Source organism: Populus euphratica, unplaced genomic scaffold (assembly GCF_000495115.2).
Source record: "Populus euphratica unplaced genomic scaffold, PopEup_1.0 scaffold111.1, whole genome shotgun sequence".
NCBI classification, from domain to species: Eukaryota; Viridiplantae; Streptophyta; class Magnoliopsida; order Malpighiales; family Salicaceae; genus Populus; species Populus euphratica.
In genome coordinates, this window is record NW_011499877.1 from 1,634,145 (window position 1) to 1,654,750 (window position 20,606).

The window sequence follows — 20,606 nt, forward strand, 5'->3', positions numbered from 1 at the left end:
GACCCCGCCCCCCCCCCTTCCTGTGTTTTCTTGACACTGCAGAAAATCCCTTCGAGTTTGCAATGGTAATTTCGCCACTTTGGGCTTATGTCTCGAGTGTGTTTTTTAGTCTTGAGATCGCCAGGATGGAGTTACCATTGTATATTACGCTACCACCTGAAGTTTGTCTCTGAATATCAGCGACGAAGACATCTAGCTTGATTGGGAATGTGAAAATAACTCGCTTGTCATTACGTAGAGGTTTGCTTGTTAGAAAGTCTTGCAGCTACTTACTTGTTGCAGTGTCCAACCAACCGATCCAAATTTATTATATTGACAAATTAATTTTTTTTCCCGTAATTAACCAAAAGTCTTAACACGACAGGCACAAACTGGGGTCTAGTGGCATGAATGTCCACGAATTGATGACGCGTCCCGTTTTGAAGATTTCAACGGTTCTAGATACGGAACTATTAACCATAAACTAAAATCGGGATTTTAGTTTATCACTGTATATTTATTTAAATAGATCTTTATTTTTTTATTTTTTATTTTATTTTTATTTTTTAATATTAGATTTTTTAAAAATTAAATTGTCATGTTGCAATGATACGAATTATAAATTTAGCTATTTAACTTAATTAATTAAAGTTTTTTTATTAATTAACTTTTTTAAAAAATTTTATTTTTTAATATTAGGTTGGTTGAAAATTATATTTTATAATTTGTTTTGTTTACTTTTTAATAAGTTATTTTGGTCTTATGACCTGAGAATAGTATTTAACAGGTTAACCCAAATTGACTCGAGTTGTTTTTTGTGTTTTTTTAATTGATTTTAAGTTGTTTTTTGCGTTTTTTTAATTGATTTTTTTTTCTCAATTTCACTATTCAATACTGAATTGGTTAGGAATTGAGTTTTATAATTTATTTTAATTTGCTTTCTATAGGAATATCTTGGTCTCACGATCAAAGTTGCGAGTTTTGGCATTTTAACCCAGTTAAATCTAGTTTTTTTTCTTTATAAAGAGGTTTTCTCAATTTCATGATCTAGATCACTGATTCTTCAACAATGAATTTTATTTTTATTGGGATGTTCTTGTCTTATGACCAAGATCGCGAATATGACGGGTTAACCCCATTGACTCAGTTTTTTAATTAACTTTTTTCCCCAAATTCATCATTTAATATTGTGTTTGATTGAGAATTAGACTTTATGATTTGTTTTTATTTGTTTTTTATTAGGTTATTTTAATTTCATGATCCAATGATTGTGCTTACCACGTTAACCTGGGTTGACTTGACTCATTTTTGTGTCATTTTATTAATTAAATTTTTGACAAATTTCATCATTCAATATTAGATACAACAATGACAATTAAGAATTGAGTTTCATAATTTATTTTGATTTGCTCTCTATTGAGTTATTTCAATTTCATGATCAAAGTTGAGGATTTGACAAGTTAACCTAGGTTAAATCAATATTTTTTTTCTATAAAGTTATTTCGGTTTAATGACTTAGGCCATGTGTTTGGCAGATTAATTCAGGTTATTTTTATGTTCTTATTTTAAATTATTTTTTTTTAATTTTATCCTTCAAATTAAGGATTTGAATTCATAATTTATTTTGATTTACTTTTCATGAGGTTATCTTAGTCTTATGACTCAGATCGTGAGTTTCAGATGTTAACTTGGGTTTTTTTAGATCTTTTTTAATTTATTTATTTTTTCAATTTCATCTTTCAATATTGGATTAATTGAGAAGTAAGTTTCATATTTTATTTTGATTTGATTTCTATTAAGTTGTCATAATTTCATAATCCGAATCGTGGATTTGACATGTTAACCTGGGTTGATATAAGTCAATCTAATATGATGTTATCTTAATATTAGAAAAAGATGTGTCTTCTTGATTTTTTTAGTCGAACTATATTTTTACAGGTTGTATGGGTTGTTTTTAGACCTGTAAAGTCAACAAGATTATATTATGTTAATCCTCACATGATTTTTTTTCTCATTAGAAAAAAAATATTAACAATATCAAATATATTTTTTATATTAAAAAAATTAATTTCTCCTAGAATGTAGCACGAGATAATGATATAATTTGATTCTCGGGATTCGAGTGTGTTTGGTATTGTGGTAGCTTTTGTGTTTATGGTTTGAAAAAAGTTGTTTTATAAAAAGTATTTTTAATTAAGGTTGTTATGATATTTATATATGTTTGGTTAAAACTGTGGTTAAAATTTAAGTTGAACAAAAAATAGTTTAATTTATTTGGTTAAAAATGCTTTTTAAATTGAGATAATAAAATAAGATATATATATATATGTTGATGGTTTTAAATTTAAATATTGTAGAATTAATTATTACTATTACATCATGAAATAAATAATACTTTATATAAAATATTTTTTATTATTCCATTAAACTATCTATAATTCCATTACGTACAAAATTTATCCAATAAGAACTATAGTTTTCATAATTTTTTGACCATGTGATAAAATTAGATAAAATATTATCAAATATAAAATTGATATTATAGTGCGAGTGAATTTAATTCACTCTACACTAGTTTTTTGAGAAAAAGAAATATTATTCACATCACAGTGCAAGTAAATTTAATTCACTCTAAACTAGTTTTTTTTAAAAAAATTGTTAAAAAAATAAACACACTGAAAAAACAAAAACAAAACTATTCATATGAAACAGTATAAGTGAATTGCACTGTTTATTAAGTGGACAGTGTAATTTATTCGTGAACAGTACAAGTGAATTGTATTGTTCATTAAAACATTGTATGGAGAAAAGCAGTTTGGAGCTGCTTTGGCAAAATCATGTTTCAAACCTGAATTATAGTAAGTCTCACCAAAAATAAATTGAGTTTTTTATGTAATCATATGGTTGCTTCAAACACAGAAGCAACCACACAAACAAATGGACTCATGACTAGTTGGATATCGCAGTGTATCGCAGGTTTACTTTTTATTTTTATAAAAAATATTGTACAAATTTATAATATAAAAAATAATTTTTTTAATATTATTAATAATTTTTTTTAAATTTATTAATTATTTTATTAATAATATTAATTATAATAAAAATAATAATATTTATAACACAAATGATAATATTTTTAATATTCATACTATTAATTATAATAAAAATAATTATATTTATAACATAAATAATTATATTAAAAATTCCAATGATGATTATAACACAAATAATAATATTTTTATATTATAATAAAAATAATAATATTTATAACACAAATAATAATATTCCAACATGGAGGTGGACATAGTAGTGTCTAACATAAGGTTGGGTGGGCGTGGACACGTCCAAGTCCGTCATGGGGTTGGACACAGAAGCCTCCGGACCTAACATGAGGTTGGCCACAATTACGACCGGCTCAATATGGAATTGAGCGAAGACGCGTCCAGATCCAACATGTGATTGGGTGCGATCACATCCAGACCTAACATGGGGTTGGGCGCATCTAGAGCCAACATGTTATTACTTATTACCACTAAAGAAAAACTATATAGTTGATTTGAAAGATAAAATTAGAAATTATTATTATTGTTATTATTTGTGCCATAAATTTTATCATTTTTATTATAATTGAAGGTGTTAATATTAAAAATACTATTATTTGTGTTATAAATATTACTATTTCTATTATAATTCAAAGCATTAATATCAAAAATATTATTATTTGCATTACAAATATTTGTATTTTTACTATAATTGAAAGTAATAATATTTATTTTCATTTTAGTTCAAAGTATTAATATCAAAAATATTATTATTTATTATACAAATATTATTATTCTTATTATCATTGAAAGTATTAATACTAAAAAATATTTTTATTCCTAACCCCAGTGCCCCGTCTAGTCTGACCCAGCACACAAGCAAGGCAGCCCAAGTGCCAAGTCTCCCTATATAGCGAGCGAGTCTGGCTATACATCTTGTCGAGGCAACCTAAGTGCTAGGTGTCTCCATGTGGGATAACAGGCTTGATTCACGCAAGGGCAAGGTAAGGGCAAGCCAATGCCCTAGTGCCATGTGGTGCATAGCCTAACTCAGTGCAAGGGCAGGTCTTCCTAATTGCAAGGTGTCCTTACTGGGGCATGAACCTAGCTGACACCCAAGGTATCCCCACCAAATTTTGAAGTGATTATTTTCTCTCCAATCATCCATTTAATATTAAATGCATCCTAGTGAAAAAACAACCTCACCCATCCCTTGTTATCCTTACAACTCTTTGTGGCCAGAGCTGAGCTACTGTTACACTACTCCAATCAAAATTTGAAGTGATTATTTTCTCCCCAACCATTTAATCAATGTCAAATGCATCCCAGGGAAAAAACAACCCCACCTCTCCCTCGCTATCCTTGCAACTCTTTGTGGCAAGAGCTGAGCTACCATTATACTGCTCCAATCGGTAATGCTTTAAGTTTAAGTGAACAATAAGAGGGGCATTAAGCCCTTTTACTATATTGTATATTAGTTATTTTACTTGTAATTCACCACAAGTTAAATATTTTTTAATAAAAAATTGATATGTAGGTTATTTCTAGTGTTTTTTTATAAAATAATATTTAATATAAATTTAAAAACTTAAGGATTTATCTATTTAAATAAATCAAGAACTATCTATGACTAAAAATAAAATTAAAAAAATCAAAAGACAAATATAAATTAAGATATTTGATTTTGCAATATAAATCATTTTCTCGATTATATTTGATGAGTTTATTTATTAAATTTTTTTACTCGATCAAACAATAATAGAAACGGATATACATATGAAATTGATTGAATAAAAAATAATAAAAATAATATGAAAGACTGTATATATTAGAAATATTATTTTAAAATAAATATTATTTATTTTTAAAAAGAAAGTTCATATATATAAAACATAAAAAAATCATAGATGAATTAGAATAATATTTTTTAAAATTAAATACATATAAAATAATATTTTTTTAAATAAAAACCTTTGTTCAAACAAAGCTAAATAAGTAAAATAAAAATATTAAAAGAGTGATATTAATTGAAACATAAATAATTATTTAAAAAAAAAGACATTAAAAAAAGATATCAATTAAAATGAAAACCAAAATTAGAATTAAAATATAAGAAAAGAGCAACGTTAGTCTAGAAGTTGCAAGTGTGTTTTAAATAAATAAAAAAAACAAATGACTTAGATTCTAGACCTGATCTAGTTTAATAAGTTAGTTTTATTTTAATTAGATGATAAAAATAATAAGTAATGATAGTAAATGTACAATTTTTTTTTTTAAAAAAATACAATAACTAGGAAAAAAACTTTAAAAGTTTGAAACTGGATATAAAAAAGAAACATAAAGAACAAGCCCGAGTTAATCTAATATAGTGTGATTGACATGTAACGTGAGTAATAAATGGCAAGTCAACCTGAGTTATCCTATGAAATCTATGGCTCAGGTCATGAGATTGGAATAACTCGATAAAAAATAAATTGAAGAAAACCACAAAGCCAATCTTTAAAAAAAAAATCGTATAATAAAATAAAATAAAAAGTCAAAGAAAGTTTTTGACATGCGTTAACTTCTCAAACTCATGACTAGAGTCATTAGACTAAAACAACCATAAATAGAAAAACCATGAAGTCCAATCCCTAATAAATAAAATATTGAAGAATAAAAATAAAAAAATAAAAAAAAAAGATTTGAAATAAAAAATAATAATTAAAAGAATGATGAGGAAATTAAAAATAAAGAATAAATTAGATGGTAATGAAAAAAATCGATTAAATTTTTTTTACTTATATTTTTTAATATTCTTGTATTTTTTTTATGTACTAATATCAAAATAATTTTATAAAAATTAAAAAATATATATTATTTTAATATATTTCCAAAAAAAATAATATTTTTAAAATAATCATAGTTATACTCTCAACACTTTTCATAATTTCATATAATAAAAGCCTTTGTCAAACCAAAATTTATAAAAAAAAAGTATTGTACAAGATTATCCTATTTTTTAATGCATCAAAAATTAAAAATAGTTTTAGATAAAAAAAAATTATGATTTTTGTATTGACGAAATATACACCAAATCACTTCATAAAAGATTTGTCTTTGTCCATCACACCAAAATTTATTTACCTTTGTAAATAAGGTAAGGTCAAATGTTATAATCACTAAAATTTATTAAATTATAAAAATAAATCATAACATTTTGTTGTTTGGACACGAGTGATGGGAAATGAAGGTTATGAACCCCATCCTTGTTTGGTTAGAGGAAATAAGGTAAGGTTTAATTTTATAATTACTAAATTTTAATTAATTTTAATCATAGAAAGAACGATAGCTTTGGAATTAGATAAAGAAAAATAAAACTTTAACCGTTGGGGCGTCAAGGATTTACAATGGTGTTAAGTAATGTTGTGATTGTGAGATTGGGCCGTGGGCTGTCATCCCACAGCTCGGCCAAGGTTTGCCACAAATAGAAAAACGAAGGGCAGGTGAGGACCCCACATGACATGGTCTCCTTTCTTTCAGTCAAACCATAACCGTCAGATTCGCATCAAGATAGACGTATATTATCCGACGGTCGTGAAGCCCTCTTCTCCATCAGCGGCTGACCCCCTTCCAAAACCTACATAAAGAAACAGAAGAAGAAGAAGAAGAAGAAGAAGAAAGCAGGAGAGCGGAGACAGGGATGGGCGTGGATTACTATAACATACTGAAAGTGAACAGAAATGCAAGCGAGGATGATCTGAGGAAATCATATAAACGTTTAGCGATGATTTGGCATCCTGACAAGAACCCTACAGCTAGAAGAACCGAAGCCGAGGCTAAATTTAAACAAATCTCCGAAGCCTACGATGTCCTCAGTGATCCCCAGAAGCGGCAGATCTACGATTTGTATGGTGAAGAGGGGTTGAAATCAGGGCAGTGTCCGCCGCCGTCTCCTTCGACGTCCAGGCATTATTTTCAGAGGCAGCATCCCAATCCGTCGTTCAGGTTCAAGCCCAGGGATGCGGATGATATTTATGAGGAGTTGTTTGGATCGGAGAGTGGTGGTGGTGGGAATGAGAGAGGGAATTATAGTAGAGGGCATTTTAGGAATAATACTAATAATAGCAGCAGCAGCAGCAGCAGCAGCTACTTTGGTAATGGAGGAGACATGAAAAAGGCGAATGCGATTGAGAATTTGCTGCCTTGTAGTTTGGAGGAGCTTTATAAAGGTGCTAAGAAGAAGATGAAAATTTGCAGGAACATTTTTGATGGTACTGGGTATGTTTTGTTTTGTTTTATTGATTGATTTTTCTTTAATTTAATTTATTTTCGGTACTTTTTTCATGAAAATGGGAAGCAAGAGCTCTTAGACATATTCTTTTGCTCTATGATGATGATGGTGTTTACCATAGTTGGAATGATGTACATTTCCATTTTGAATTATACAAGAACACTTGTCGGTCGGTTCGGTCTCTTGGCATTTCAATCCTAAAACATGTTTCTTTAGACTGTAGGTCTTGCCTGATGTGGCTTACGGTATACTCAAACTAAAGCAGGGGTCAGCCCTGAACTAGTTTCATATATTCTGTCTCTTGAATAATTCTGTTACTGGTGTAAAGGCAACTTGAGGAATCATCGGATTTTGCAAGGAACAATCTACTTCTTTTTATTGGTTGCAAGAAACCTTCAAATAATCATGTTATCGATTGCTTGGTTTCCTGCAGTAAGGTTCTCGTGGTTAAAATATTTTGTTGTTAATGTACGAAATCATCATTTAATTTGATGCCGGCATGGAATGGTGCTATCATAGTAGATGGAGTGATGATTTTTTTGAAGATTAGTAGATATGATCGGAATCCATCTTCCTTGCTTGGATTTATTCGTGATTGTTGACAGTGAGAAGATTGTCTCCGGTCTTGTAATGATAGAGAGGTGCAAAGTTAATTTGTGGTGACAGTATATTTGTGATAACCATATCAAAGTTCTCAGTACAGTGTAAGAAGCACATTGAGGGATGACAATCATGGCAATAAGGTAGTCCACTGTGTTGCCTCCTGTGACACTCTTTATTTGCTATTGATTATGCTATCTTCATTTGGAACTACGAGTTTCTGCTGGCTATGGCTCTTGGATATGAACCTTTTCTGATGTTTGCAATGGAAAGCAAATGTGCGTTATGCAGATTCTAGGTTCTGGTTGTTATGTGCCCTTGATGGAATAGGTGTGAGTCCCATTATACAGCGCTAAAGTTCACCATTTTCTACTAGCATTATAGAAGTTAAGCAACTTGCAATTCAAGCTCATAAGATATTTGTTCTTTGACGAGTCATGGCAAGAAGCACCTCCCTCCACGTGCTTCATTAGTTTCTATATTGTTACTCATATCTTATGGAAAAGTTTTTAAATAAATATATTGCAAAGCATCTGTTTAGGGCTGTGATCAAGTATTTTGCAGCTATAGATTTACGTGGTGAAGTTTATTTTGGGAAATTTTGTGGACATGATTTTGCTACTTGTACATTCTTCACCCTTCAGTTTCTTATGTTATAGAGCAGGCTTGAAACTCTACAACTGAAAACTAGATGGAAGTGTTCCACTTATAGGTACAAACAGCACGATCTACTAAAGTGTGAAGACTACATATGCCTGTGAGGTTAAGAGAAAGGGAAGAAGTTAGCTATGTGGAACTATTTTTCTATATTTTAGGATGTTGGTCATTTTCTATTCCCTTTATAGTGGGACGTTTAGATAGTAGCTGAATCCTAAAATCTTAGTCATTTACATGTTTTGGGGATGTTAGTGCAGCTAACTGTTACTATTTTTTCAAGAAGGGAAGTATTCTTTGTCATTTCTTATACTTGAAATTATTTTTCTGGATGGCTCCATTCACTGTTCAAACTAATTTTCCTTTGTTTAAAATGACAAATGAAAGGAATTTAGAAAAAAGAAAGATGAAATTTTGTTCCCATGGCTTCCAGGTTTGGAGGATGAAATGGAGCAAATTTAGTAGTGTAAAAACTTCTGTAAGTGGTGAAACTTTGTGCCTAGAAAATAAATGTGTTCTCTGTAGCCATCATGACAGACTAAAACAAAAAAGGGGGTTTGTTTCTTGGTCTTTTGTACTTTATTTCTCTTTTTTTTTCTCCCCTGAAACTGTAAGGCTTCTTGACTTTAGGCCATGTTTTCTGTCTTCTTGTTTTGGCCACCTATTGAGATTATGAACATTGTCGGGTCAAGAGTTTCCCCTTCCCTAGTCTATGTTATTAGTTACTGGTCAAATTTGGAGATATTTTCTGATCAACCTGTGCGTTGCACACAGATTATTAAAAAATTTGCTTTGTTTAGATATGAAATAACAAGAAAAATGGTTGCCTTCCATATCAATGATCACTTGCTTTTTGGAAGCTGACTTTGGACCAGCATGTTCACCGTTTTTCTTTTTCTTTTTTTTTTTTACTTGAGATGTGAATAATTCTTTGCACTGAAATTTTTTAAAAATCAAGATTGACGTTGACTTGACTTTGAGTGCATGCCTTCCTTCCCTTTCTCCATTAATTGATTTGATATATGAACATTTCTATTGCAGTAAGGTTCGGACTCTTGAAGAGATATTGACCATTGAGATAAAACCTGGTTGGAAGAAGGGTACAAAAATCACATTTCCTGAGAAGGGCAACCAAGAGCCTGGCATTATCCCTGCAGATATTGTTTTTGTGGTAGATGAAAAACCTCATGCTACTTATGTGAGGGATGGTAATGATCTGGTCATCAAACAGGAGATTACACTGCTGGAGGCTCTCACAGGCAAAACCTTCGACCTGACTACCCTAGATGGAAGGAATATCGTGCTTCCACTGACAGATATTGTCAAACCCGGTGTTGAAGTGGTTGTCCCAAATGAAGGAATGCCAATCTCTAAAGAACCTGGGAAGAAGGGAAATTTGAGAGTCAAGATTGATGTCAGGTACCCATCAAGGCTTACTTCAGAACAAAAATTCGAGCTGAGAAGGGTTTTGGGAGGAGTTTCATGATGGCTCCTTGCTTTAGCTGTTGAACTGGAGTGTATTAAAACTAGTAATTACTGCAGTTATTGTTGGATGAATATATAGCATGCAGCTCTGGCACGCTATCGTAGATTGTGAATCTTAGGAAATTTATTTGGTTGGATGGGAAGTTGAGGGTTTATTGTGTCTAGTCTTGGAGAAGTCATGTGGGAAGAGGGATGTATTTGATAGTGGGGCTATGCACCATCTAACCAAAAGAAATAGGAGGGCAATAAAAATCCTTCCTGGCATCTGATGTTTGCCTAGCATTTTTAGCTTGCATGTTTGGATGCTATGTACTTGGAAGCATGGTGCATGGGTTTGAGCATCGTGGAGCAAATTGATCATTTTCTTTATTTTTTACATTGAGAAACATGGATTTCATTTATTGCTCAAGATGCCAAGGAAATGCCTGTTATTATCTTGATTCCTAAATACATGGATTTAATTCATTGTTTCATTTTCTCCTCATCGTGGGACTGTTTATAATAGAAACCACTGAAGATTTGATATGGCATAACTTTGTATGCTTATGCTTATTTCCTTGGCCTAAAAGTCCAGTTCACCATCCGTCAACAATTGGCTGGTCCCTGGGGTGTACGCCAAGAGGTTGCCATTGCTGGTGATGTTGAAAATGTTTGACACCTTATCGTTATTGGGATGCTGTTGGTGGATGTTGCCTGTGCAGTTTTCTCCTTGATACAGATTGAAGGATTGGTTTCAAGGCAGGGTTTGCCATCTTTACTTGTTTGAGTTTTCTGTTTTGGGCCTGGAAAACCAGCCCTGCTGAAAGACCGCAATGCCTCAGGTCCAGTTGTCCTTCTCGCTCGTACCGGAGGTAAATTCTATGGTTATTGCTACGTCCTTTTTCTCGTCTTTTTCTTTTTCTTGTGGGTGTTTGTGCGGTGAATATTCTCTTGTCCTTTTCTTTTTCTTGAGGGTGTTTGTATTGTGAATATAATAACAGTTGATTTTTAAAGTATTTTTTTAAAAAAAATTAATAATTTAAAATATCAACAATATATTAATTTAAAATAAAAAAATTCAATTTTTTCAAATATACTTTTACTTTAAACTTTTTTGATAAATTGTTTTATTCCAGTGTGGTCCCAGGGGAAACGTATGCGGGCGAGGCCTTTCTTTTTGGATCTGGGCTTCGGAGTTTGTACGTGCCGACAGCAAAACGCTAAAGAACAAGAGGGGCTGTGCGTGAACTTGAACGTGGCCATTTCAGTGCAGGGTTTTGACTGATTACATGCATAAATAGGAACAGATGTGAATGATTAAATGATGCTGCAAAATACAAGTCAAATCAAGGATTCTGTTTAAATGGAAATATATCAGTGAACATGAGGTGTCATGAGGCTCAAGCGTGACACGGGCTTTAATCACAATCTTTCGTTCATGCCACGGGTTGGGTTGTTATGCTATCATCTTAGTTTGTTTTTTAAATGATGTTTTAAAAAACTTGAATTTTTTTATATAAAAATATATTTTTAAATTATTTTAATATGTAAATATTAAAAATAAATTTTTTAAAAAAAATAATTTAATATATTTTGAATGAAAAATATTTTAAATGTTATCACACTACTAAATAAAATCATAAATATTAGAAATGAGCAAAAAAATCAAGAAAATCAAACCATGAAAAAAACACTTTGAATATTTTAAAAAATATTTGGTTCTTTTCAGTTTTGATTTCGTAAGCCTTAAATTAAAAAAATAAACCAAACTGAAAAAAACAAACCCAAATTAAAAAATCAAATCAAACCGGAAAAATAAACCAAACTGAAAAAAACAAACCAAACTCATTATAAAATCTAGAAAAACAACAAAAAATAATATAGTTTCTTGTTTTTAATATAAATTGACCAAAATAAAACTAAATTAAACTTGATTAATTTAAACTAATTTTGATTTTTTTTTTGTTTTTTTATAAATTTTTGATTTAGCTATGTTTATAAGTAAAGATGAACTAAACCAGGAAGAAACACCGCTAATAAAAGCAATTTATTTAGATGGATGGGATGTTTACTCACACTTTTTTTTTTTATTTATGTGGGGTGTCTGGGTCAGTTTACGAGCATCATAACTAATTCTCACGGCCCACTGAATACCCTGCAAACCTAGTAGGTATGTAAGGCACCACGGGGATGACAGACGTGCACGCCAAAACTCGAATTCAGATGCAGTGAAAGGAGACAAGCACTTTCACCGTTAAAAATTTTGAAGTGATTATTTTCTCTCCAATCATCCATTTAATATCAAATGCATCCTAGTGAAAAAAACAACCTCACCCATCCCTTGTTATCCTTGCAACTCTTTGTGGCAAGAGCTGAGCTACTGTTACACTACTCCAATCAAAATTTGAAGTGATTATTTTCTCCCCAACCATTTAATCAATGTCAAATGCATCCTAGGGAAAAAACAACCCCACCTCTCCCTCGCTATCCTTGCAACTCTTTGTGGCAAGAGCTGAGCTACCATTATACTGCTCCAATCCGTAATGCTTTAAGTTTAAGTGAACAATAAGAGGGGCATTAAGCCCTTTTACTATATTGTATATTAGTTATTTTACTTGTAATTCACCACAAGTTAAATATTTTTTAATAAAAAATTGATATGTAGGTTATTTCTGGTGTTTTTTTATAAAATAATATTTAATATAAATTTAAAAACTTAAGGATTTATCTATTTAAATAAATCAAGAACTATCTATGACTAAAAATAAAATTAAAAAAATCAAAAGACAAATATAAATTAAGATATTTGATTTTGCAATATAAATCATTTTCTCGATTATATTTGATGAGTTTATTTATTAAATTTTTTTACTCGATCAAACAATAATAGAAACGGATATACATATGAAATTGATTGAATAAAAAATAATAAAAATAATATGAAAGACTGTATATATTAGAAATATTATTTTAAAATAAATATTATTTATTTTTAAAAATAAAGTTCATATATATAAAACATAAAAAAATCATAGATGAATTAGAATAATATTTTTTAAAATTAAATACATATAAAATAATATTTTTTTAAATAAAAACCTTTGTTCAAACAAAGCTAAATAAGTAAAATAAAAATATTAAAAGAGTGATATTAATTGAAACATAAATAATTATTTAAAAAAAAAGACATTAAAAAAAGATATCAATTAAAATGAAAACCAAAATTAGAATTAAAATATAAGAAAAGAGCAACGTTAGTCTAGAAGTTGCAAGTGTGTTTTAAATAAATAAAAAAAACAAATGACTTAGATTCTAGACCTGATCTAGTTTAATAAGTTAGTTTTATTTTAATTAGATGATAAAAATAATAAGTAATGATAGTAAATGTACAATTTTTTTTTTTAAAAAAATACAATAACTAGGAAAAAAACTTTAAAAGTTTGAAACTGGATATAAAAAAGAAACATAAAGAACAAGCCCGAGTTAATCTAATATAGTGTGATTGACATGTAACGTGAGTAATAAATGGCAAGTCAACCTGAGTTATCCTATGAAATCTATGGCTCAGGTCATGAGATTGGAATAACTCGATAAAAAATAAATTGAAGAAAACCACAAAGCCAATCTTTAAAAAAAAAATCGTATAATAAAATAAAATAAAAAGTCAAAGAAAGTTTTTGACATGCGTTAACTTCTCAAACTCATGACTAGAGTCATTAGACTAAAACAACCATAAATAAAAAAACCATGAAGTCCAATCCCTAATAAATAAAATATTGAAGAATAAAATTAAAAAAATAATAAAAAAAAGATTTGAAATAAAAAATAATAATTAAAAGAATGATGGGGAAATTAAAAATAAAGAATAAATTAGATGGTAATGAAAAAAATCGATTAAATTTTTTTTACTTATATTTTTTAATATTCTTGTATTTTTTTTATGTACTAATATCAAAATAATTTTATAAAAATTAAAAAATATATATTATTTTAATATATTTCCAAAAAAAATAATATTTTTAAAATAATCATAGTTATACTCTCAACACTTTTCATAATTTCATATAATAAAAGCCTTTGTCAAACCAAAATTTATAAAAAAAAAGTATTGTACAAGATTATCCTATTTTTTAATGCATCAAAAATTAAAAATAGTTTTAGATAAAAAAAAATTATGATTTTTGTATTGACGAAATATACACCAAATCACTTCATAAAAGATTTGTCTTTGTCCATCACACCAAAATTTATTTACCTTTGTAAATAAGGTAAGGTCAAATGTTATAATCACTAAAATTTATTAAATTATAAAAATAAATCATAACATTTTGTTGTTTGGACACGAGTGATGGGAAATGAAGGTTATGAACCCCATCCTTGTTTGGTTAGAGGAAATAAGGTAAGGTTTAATTTTATAATTACTAAATTTTAATTAATTTTAATCATAGAAAGAACGATAGCTTTGGAATTAGATAAAGAAAAATAAAACTTTAACCGTTGGGGCGTCAAGGATTTACAATGGTGTTAAGTAATGTTGTGATTGTGAGATTGGGCCGTGGGCTGTCATCCCACAGCTCGGCCAAGGTTTGCCACAAATAGAAAAACGAAGGGGAGGTGAGGACCCCACATGACATGGTCTCCTTTCTTTCAGTCAAACCATAACCGTCAGATTCGCATCAAGATAGACGTATATTATCCGACGGTCGTGAAGCCCTCTTCTCCATCAGCGGCTGACCCCCTTCCAAAACCTACATAAAGAAACAGAAGAAGAAGAAGAAGAAGAAGAAGAAAGCAGGAGAGCGGAGACAGGGATGGGCGTGGATTACTATAACATACTGAAAGTGAACAGAAATGCAAGCGAGGATGATCTGAGGAAATCATATAAACGTTTAGCGATGATTTGGCATCCTGACAAGAACCCTACAGCTAGAAGAACCGAAGCCGAGGCTAAATTTAAACAAATCTCCGAAGCCTACGATGTCCTCAGTGATCCCCAGAAGCGGCAGATCTACGATTTGTATGGTGAAGAGGGGTTGAAATCAGGGCAGTGTCCGCCGCCGTCTCCTTCGACGTCCAGGCATTATTTTCAGAGGCAGCATCCCAATCCGTCGTTCAGGTTCAAGCCCAGGGATGCGGATGATATTTATGAGGAGTTGTTTGGATCGGAGAGTGGTGGTGGTGGGAATGAGAGAGGGAATTATAGTAGAGGGCATTTTAGGAATAATACTAATAATAGCAGCAGCAGCAGCAGCAGCAGCTACTTTGGTAATGGAGGAGACATGAAAAAGGCGAATGCGATTGAGAATTTGCTGCCTTGTAGTTTGGAGGAGCTTTATAAAGGTGCTAAGAAGAAGATGAAAATTTGCAGGAACATTTTTGATGGTACTGGGTATGTTTTGTTTTGTTTTATTGATTGATTTTTCTTTAATTTAATTTATTTTCGGTACTTTTTTCATGAAAATGGGAAGCAAGAGCTCTTAGACATATTCTTTTGCTCTATGATGATGATGGTGTTTACCATAGTTGGAATGATGTACATTTCCATTTTGAATTATACAAGAACACTTGTCGGTCGGTTCGGTCTCTTGGCATTTCAATCCTAAAACATGTTTCTTTAGACTGTAGGTCTTGCCTGATGTGGCTTACGGTATACTCAAACTAAAGCAGGGGTCAGCCCTGAACTAGTTTCATATATTCTGTCTCTTGAATAATTCTGTTACTGGTGTAAAGGCAACTTGAGGAATCATCGGATTTTGCAAGGAACAATCTACTTCTTTTTATTGGTTGCAAGAAACCTTCAAATAATCATGTTATCGATTGCTTGGTTTCCTGCAGTAAGGTTCTCGTGGTTAAAATATTTTGTTGTTAATGTACGAAATCATCATTTAATTTGATGCCGGCATGGAATGGTGCTATCATAGTAGATGGAGTGATGATTTTTTTGAAGATTAGTAGATATGATCGGAATCCATCTTCCTTGCTTGGATTTATTCGTGATTGTTGACAGTGAGAAGATTGTCTCCGGTCTTGTAATGATAGAGAGGTGCAAAGTTAATTTGTGGTGACAGTATATTTGTGATAACCATATCAAAGTTCTCAGTACAGTGTAAGAAGCACATTGAGGGATGACAATCATGGCAATAAGGTAGTCCACTGTGTTGCCTCCTGTGACACTCTTTATTTGCTATTGATTATGCTATCTTCATTTGGAACTACGAGTTTCTGCTGGCTATGGCTCTTGGATATGAACCTTTTCTGATGTTTGCAATGGAAAGCAAATGTGCGTTATGCAGATTCTAGGTTCTGGTTGTTATGTGCCCTTGATGGAATAGGTGTGAGTCCCATTATACAGCGCTAAAGTTCACCATTTTCTACTAGCATTATAGAAGTTAAGCAACTTGCAATTCAAGCTCATAAGATATTTGTTCTTTGACGAGTCATGGCAAGAAGCACCTCCCTCCACGTGCTTCATTAGTTTCTATATTGTTACTCATATCTTATGGAAAAGTTTTTAAATAAATATATTGCAAAGCATCTGTTTAGGGCTGTGATCAAGTATTTTGCAGCTATAGATTTACGTGGTGAAGTTTATTTTGGGAAATTTTGTGGACATGATTTTGCTACTTGTACATTCTTCACCCTTCAGTTTCTTATGTTATAGAGCAGGCTTGAAACTCTACAACTGAAAACTAGATGGAAGTGTTCCACTTATAGGTACAAACAGCACGATCTACTAAAGTGTGAAGACTACATATGCCTGTGAGGTTAAGAGAAAGGGAAGAAGTTAGCTATGTGGAACTATTTTTCTATATTTTAGGATGTTGGTCATTTTCTATTCCCTTTATAGTGGGACGTTTAGATAGTAGCTGAATCCTAAAATCTTAGTCATTTACATGTTTTGGGGATGTTAGTGCAGCTAACTGTTACTATTTTTTCAAGAAGGGAAGTATTCTTTGTCATTTCTTATACTTGAAATTATTTTTCTGGATGGCTCCATTCACTGTTCAAACTAATTTTCCTTTGTTTAAAATGACAAATGAAAGGAATTTAGAAAAAAGAAAGATGAAATTTTGTTCCCATGGCTTCCAGGTTTGGAGGATGAAATGGAGCAAATTTAGTAGTGTAAAAACTTCTGTAAGTGGTGAAACTTTGTGCCTAGAAAATAAATGTGTTCTCTGTAGCCATCATGACAGACTAAAACAAAAAAGGGGGTTTGTTTCTTGGTCTTTTGTACTTTATTTCTCTTTTTTTTTCTCCCCTGAAACTGTAAGGCTTCTTGACTTTAGGCCATGTTTTCTGTCTTCTTGTTTTGGCCACCTATTGAGATTATGAACATTGTCGGGTCAAGAGTTTCCCCTTCCCTAGTCTATGTTATTAGTTACTGGTCAAATTTGGAGATATTTTCTGATCAACCTGTGCGTTGCACACAGATTATTAAAAAATTTGCTTTGTTTAGATATGAAATAACAAGAAAAATGGTTGCCTTCCATATCAATGATCACTTGCTTTTTGGAAGCTGACTTTGGACCAGCATGTTCACCGTTTTTCTTTTTCTTTTTTTTTTTTACTTGAGATGTGAATAATTCTTTGCACTGAAATTTTTTAAAAATCAAGATTGACGTTGACTTGACTTTGAGTGCATGCCTTCCTTCCCTTTCTCCATTAATTGATTTGATATATGAACATTTCTATTGCAGTAAGGTTCGGACTCTTGAAGAGATATTGACCATTGAGATAAAACCTGGTTGGAAGAAGGGTACAAAAATCACATTTCCTGAGAAGGGCAACCAAGAGCCTGGCATTATCCCTGCAGATATTGTTTTTGTGGTAGATGAAAAACCTCATGCTACTTATGTGAGGGATGGTAATGATCTGGTCATCAAACAGGAGATTACACTGCTGGAGGCTCTCACAGGCAAAACCTTCGACCTGACTACCCTAGATGGAAGGAATATCGTGCTTCCACTGACAGATATTGTCAAACCCGGTGTTGAAGTGGTTGTCCCAAATGAAGGAATGCCAATCTCTAAAGAACCTGGGAAGAAGGGAAATTTGAGAGTCAAGATTGATGTCAGGTACCCATCAAGGCTTACTTCAGAACAAAAATTCGAGCTGAGAAGGGTTTTGGGAGGAGTTTCATGATGGCTCCTTGCTTTAGCTGTTGAACTGGAGTGTATTAAAACTAGTAATTACTGCAGTTATTGTTGGATGAATATATAGCATGCAGCTCTGGCACGCTATCGTAGATTGTGAATCTTAGGAAATTTATTTGGTTGGATGGGAAGTTGAGGGTTTATTGTGTCTAGTCTTGGAGAAGTCATGTGGGAAGAGGGATGTATTTGATAGTGGGGCTATGCACCATCTAACCAAAAGAAATAGGAGGGCAATAAAAATCCTTCCTGGCATCTGATGTTTGCCTAGCATTTTTAGCTTGCATGTTTGGATGCTATGTACTTGGAAGCATGGTGCATGGGTTTGAGCATCGTGGAGCAAATTGATCATTTTCTTTATTTTTTACATTGAGAAACATGGATTTCATTTATTGCTCAAGATGCCAAGGAAATGCCTGTTATTATCTTGATTCCTAAATACATGGATTTAATTCATTGTTTCATTTTCTCCTCATCGTGGGACTGTTTATAATAGAAACCACTGAAGATTTGATATGGCATAACTTTGTATGCTTATGCTTATTTCCTTGGCCTAAAAGTCCAGTTCACCATCCGTCAACAATTGGCTGGTCCCTGGGGTGTACGCCAAGAGGTTGCCATTGCTGGTGATGTTGAAAATGTTTGACACCTTATCGTTATTGGGATGCTGTTGGTGGATGTTGCCTGTGCAGTTTTCTCCTTGATACAGATTGAAGGATTGGTTTCAAGGCAGGGTTTGCCATCTTTACTTGTTTGAGTTTTCTGTTTTGGGCCTGGAAAACCAGCCCTGCTGAAAGACCGCAATGCCTCAGGTCCAGTTGTCCTTCTCGCTCGTACCGGAGGTAAATTCTATGGTTATTGCTACGTCCTTTTTCTCGTCTTTTTCTTTTTCTTGTGGGTGTTTGTGCGGTGAATATTCTCTTGTCTTTTTCTTTTTCTTGAGGGTGTTTGTATTGTGAATATAATAACAGTTGATTTTTAAAGTATTTTTTTAAAAAAAATTAATAATTTAAAATATCAACAATATATTAATTTAAAATAAAAAAATTCAATTTTTTCAAATATACTTTTACTTTAAACTTTTTTGATAAATTGTTTTATTCCAGTGTGGTCCCAGGGGAAACGTATGCGGGCGAGGCCTTTCTTTTTGGATCTGGGCTTCGGAGTTTGTACGTGCCGACAGCAAAACGCTAAAGAACAAGAGGGGCTGTGCGTGAACTTGAACGTGGCCATTTCAGTGCAGGGTTTTGACTGATTACATGCATAAATAGGAACAGATGTGAATGATTAAATGATGCTGCAAAATACAAGTCAAATCAAGGATTCTGTTTAAATGGAAATATATCAGTGAACATGAGGTGTCATGAGGCTCAAGCGTGACACGGGCTTTAATCACAATCTTTCGTTCATGCCACGGGTTGGGTTGTTATGCTATCATCTTAGTTTGTTTTTTAAATGATGTTTTAAAAAACTTGAATTTTTTTATATAAAAATATATTTTTAAATTATTTTAATATGTAAATATTAAAAATAAATTTTTTAAAAAAAATAATTTAATATATTTTGAATGAAAAATATTTTAAATGTTATCACACTACTAAATAAAATCATAAATATTAGAAATGAGCAAAAATAATTTAATATATTTTAAATAAAAAATATTTTAAATGTTATCACACTACTAAATAAAATCATAAATATTAGAAATGAGCAAAAAAATCAAGAAAATCAAACCATGAAAAAAACACTTTGAATATTTTAAAAAATATTTGGTTCTTTTCAGTTTTGATTTCGTAAGCCTCAAATTAAAAAATCAAATCAAACCGGAAAAATAAACCAAACTGAAAAAAACAAACCAAACTCATTATAAAATCTAGAAAAACAACAAAAAATAATATAGTTTCTTGTTTTTAATATAAATTGACCAAAATAAAACTAAATTAAACTTGATTAATTTAAACTAATTTTGATTTTTTTCTTGTTTTTTTATAAATTTTTGATTTAGCTATGTTTATAAGTAAAGATGAACTAAACCAGGAAGAAACACCGCTAATAAAAGCAATTTATTTAGATGGATGGGATGTTTACTCACACTTTTTTTTTTTATTTATGTGGGGTGTCTGGGTCAGTTTACGAGCATCATAACTAATTCTCACGGCCCACTGAATACTTTTTTTTTTTTTTTATTTATGTGAGGTGTCCGGGCCAGCTTGCGCGCATCATGACTAATTTTCACGGCCCACTGAATACCCTGCAAACCCAATAGGCATATAAAGCACCACGGGGTGACAGACATGCATATCAAGACTCGAACTCAGGTGCAATGAAAGGAGACAAGCCCTTTCCACCGCTAGGACAAGCACTGAAATAGTCACTCTTTTGACAACACGTAGAAGATGATATGTGACGGCCACTTTATATATATATATATATACACACACTTTT

The 20,606-nt window shown here is 31.5% G+C and overlaps 2 protein-coding genes across 2 annotated transcripts; both read left to right on the plus strand.

Moving 5' to 3' along the window:
* Window positions 1–6,580: 6,580 nt before the first annotated feature.
* On the plus strand, window positions 6,581–10,557 carry LOC105128638 (dnaJ homolog subfamily B member 1-like). Its single transcript, XM_011030399.1, has 2 exons — window positions 6,581–7,280; window positions 9,589–10,557. Exons 1-2 carry the CDS (start codon window positions 6,703–6,705, stop codon window positions 10,031–10,033), a joined length of 1,023 nt encoding a protein of 340 aa, XP_011028701.1. The 5' UTR covers window positions 6,581–6,702; the 3' UTR covers window positions 10,034–10,557.
* Window positions 10,558–14,701: 4,144 nt separating this feature from the next.
* LOC105128639 (dnaJ homolog subfamily B member 1-like) lies at window positions 14,702–18,677 on the plus strand. Its single transcript, XM_011030400.1, has 2 exons — window positions 14,702–15,400; window positions 17,709–18,677. Exons 1-2 carry the CDS (start codon window positions 14,823–14,825, stop codon window positions 18,151–18,153), a joined length of 1,023 nt encoding a protein of 340 aa, XP_011028702.1. The 5' UTR covers window positions 14,702–14,822; the 3' UTR covers window positions 18,154–18,677.
* Window positions 18,678–20,606: the final 1,929 nt, after the last annotated feature.